A 3,183-nucleotide genomic window follows, 5' to 3' on the forward strand; every position below is an offset into this window, starting at 1 on the left:
TAACGAAAAATTTCTTTGGCTGTCTAGGGACTGGGCAATACTGAGACCCACTGGGAGAGTGCTTTGGTTTGATAACATAGAACAAACAAAGGAACATTCCATCTTATTTGTTAATATTTACATGTCCTATGTTACTGAGATGCACTTTGACCACTAATGTCGATCAGGAACAGACAGAGAACTGGAGCTATCTGCTTGAGAAGTCTTGGTTTTTATATTACACGTCATTGTAATTGGTTTTTTATTACACATCATTGTAATTGGCTTTTATATTACACGTCTTTGTATCCACTACAATTTTTCATTTCTTACATAAATTCCCAGAGGGAAATGGCAGCAGGAAATCACTCCTCAGTGGCTGAGTTCATCCTTGCTGGACTAACAGAGCATCCAGGACTCCAGCTGCCCCTTTTCTTCCTCTTCCTAGGAATCTATGTGGTCACGGTGGTGGGAAACCTGGTCATGATCATACTGATTGGGCTCAGTTCTCACCTGCACACCCCCATGTACTATTTCCTCAGCAGCTTGTCCTTTATTGACCTCTGTCAGTCCACTGTCATTACCCCCAAAATGCTGGTGAGCTTTGTGACAGAGAAGAATACTATCTCCTACCCAGCATGTATGACTCAACTCTTCTTCTTCCTTGTTTTTGTTATATCAGAATGTCATATGTTGGCTGTAATGGCGTATGATCGCTATGTTGCCATCTGTAACCCCTTGCTTTACAATGTCACCATGTCTTACCAGCTCTGTTCTCGCATGGTGGTTGGGGTTTATGTCATGGGCTTGACTGGTGCCACAGCTCACACAGGCTGCATGCTAAGAGTGCTTTTCTGCAAGGCTGATGTTATCAACCATTACTTCTGTGATCTTTTTCCTCTACTGGAGCTCTCCTGCTCCAGTACTTACATCAATGAGGTGGTAGTTTTGTGTTTCAGTGCCTTTAATATCCTCACCCCAATCCTGACCATCCTCAGCTCCTACATCTTCATCATCTCCAGCATCCTCCACATTCATTCCACGGAGGGCAGGTCCAAAGCCTTCAGCACATGCAGCTCCCACATCGCAGCTGTCGCTATTTTCTACGGATCTGCAGCATTCATGTACCTGCAGCCATCATCAGTCAGCTCCATGGACCAGGGGAAAGTGTCCTCTGTATTTTACACCGTTATTGTGCCCATGCTGAATCCCCTGATCTACAGCCTCAGGAATAAAGATGTCAAAATTGCCTTCAATAAAATCCTTGAAAAAAGAAGTTTCCTGTGATAATGAGTGTTTTGCATTGGCAAAAATTTATAATTTCCTGAGAAAGTTTGGTAAGAAAACAGTCCAGACACAGGAATGTGTGTCTACAAGTAATGAGATGGTTTCTACTATTAATTCTTGATTTTTGGGGATGAAAGTGGCAGGGAGAGGACTGGATTCATAGTGTTATCATATGGAGAGCAGCACTGTTTGAGGATGTGCCAGCGTCCACATGTCCATAAAACTCTGTGTTACCTCTAAATATTAACACAATATTCAAAGGCCTTCATGTGGATTATTGCAAGCATGGAATATGGAACTTCTTTGCCAAGACTTGTTCATCTTAAAATTTTTTTTTTAATTTTAAATTTTTATTTTTTTGGCCACCCTGTGTGACTTGCAGGATCTTAGTTCCCCCCATCAAGAAGTAAACTTGGGTTCACAACGTTGAAAATGCTGAGTCCTAACCATGGGACTGACAAGGAAATCCCAAATTTATTTATCTTAATTCAAGGAATAAATCCATCTGATCAGTATCCTTTGATTTTCTCAATATGTTGTGTCCCTATTGCTGTTTACTAGTAAGACAAATGTCTCTGAAAGTGTGATCTCTATGATAAACAACGTTAGCAATTTGGAATCTATAATATTCAATCTCTAATTCTTAGTCTGTGCACAGAAATGTTTTAGGAGGTACAAGGGCATATGATGGGTGGTAAGACGTAATTCCTATGTCATAGGACACACATATGCTCCACATTTCAGTGGAAGAGATTGACAGTAATAAACAGCACTGAAGAATTATGTGTACTTTGACTTATATCTTTATGCAGCACTTCTGACTCCACAGTTCTGAGATAATTCTGTCACCTCCATTTCCCTGACAATCCTGTACTCATTTTCTCTTCTCTCTAAAAAATGTACCTGTTTGTGCCATTCACATTATAGAATCTTAAGATTTAGTAGTGACATTCTTTTATTATTACAACCATATGGATCATTCACATACAAGTTTAAAATTGAAAAAATATTTTCTGATTAATGGTAAGTACCCATCTTATCCCCAAAGTATCTATCATGGAAAAGAAACTGAATTATCTTGAGGAAGAAAAGGAGGTATTTAAGCAATAAATTCTCTCTTTACCCTTTGACTCAGCATGAGCTGTTACACCTGGTAAAAATCCCTGGTGGCTTAGATGGTAAAGAGTCTGCCTGTTAGTGGGAGATGCAGGTTCAATCCCTGGGTCTGGAAGATCCCCTGGAGGAGGAAATGGCAACCCACTTCAGTATTCTTGCCTGGAAAAGTCCATGGACAGAGGAGCAAAGTGGGCTACAGTCCATGGGGTTACAAACAGTCAGACATGACTGAATGACTAACACTGTTTTTCTTTTCAAACTGTGTTTTAAACATCATTTGTCTCATCTAAAAATGCTAAAGCAGTGTTTTCTTTGAAGTCACCTTGCCTTCAAACATGTAATAGTAACACCTCTGTGAGATATCACCTTTTATCTCATCTCATAAAACCTCAATTCATAATGTGTGAGGCAAGGTTATGCCTCTCTTTGAGAATTAGAAGAAAGTTTCTTTTTCACTTACTAAGTACCAATCATTCCTAAAGTTCATACTCCACTTTTTAATCCATAAAAACTCTCTGTATATATGTGTATCTATCCATATGTGTACATATGTGTATGTATATATGTCTATGTTTATGTGTAACTGATATGAATATTATAATTATAAACCAATTTGCATTTTTATTGCTAGGATATGCTTCATAAGGCTTATGTGTGTAATAATTATTTTATTACTCTATGGATTAAACAAACAACATTGAATAGATTTTTTCATATGGATGGCTGAAAGATAGGAATGAATATTTGTGAGAATTTTTTGTTTGTTTCTGAGCATTCATAGGAATGAATATTTGTGAGAAT

General features: G+C 38.4%; 1 protein-coding gene across 1 annotated transcript; it reads left to right on the top strand.

The window, feature by feature from the left end:
- The first annotated feature begins 324 nt into the window (after positions 1-324).
- On the top strand, positions 325-1,266 carry LOC136168841 (olfactory receptor 8G1-like). Its single transcript, XM_065936552.1, has one exon. The coding sequence runs from the start codon at positions 331-333 to the stop codon at positions 1,264-1,266; it is 936 nt and encodes a 311-aa protein (XP_065792624.1). The 5' UTR covers positions 325-330.
- Positions 1,267-3,183: the final 1,917 nt, after the last annotated feature.

Source organism: Muntiacus reevesi, chromosome 5 (assembly GCF_963930625.1).
Source record: "Muntiacus reevesi chromosome 5, mMunRee1.1, whole genome shotgun sequence".
Taxonomy (NCBI): domain Eukaryota; kingdom Metazoa; phylum Chordata; class Mammalia; order Artiodactyla; family Cervidae; genus Muntiacus; species Muntiacus reevesi.

Excerpts from the sequence above, each read along its gene's own strand:
- LOC136168841 (XM_065936552.1), top strand. The coding sequence starts at position 331 with ATGGCAGCAGGAAATCACTCCTCAGTGGCTGAGTTCATCCTTGCTGGA.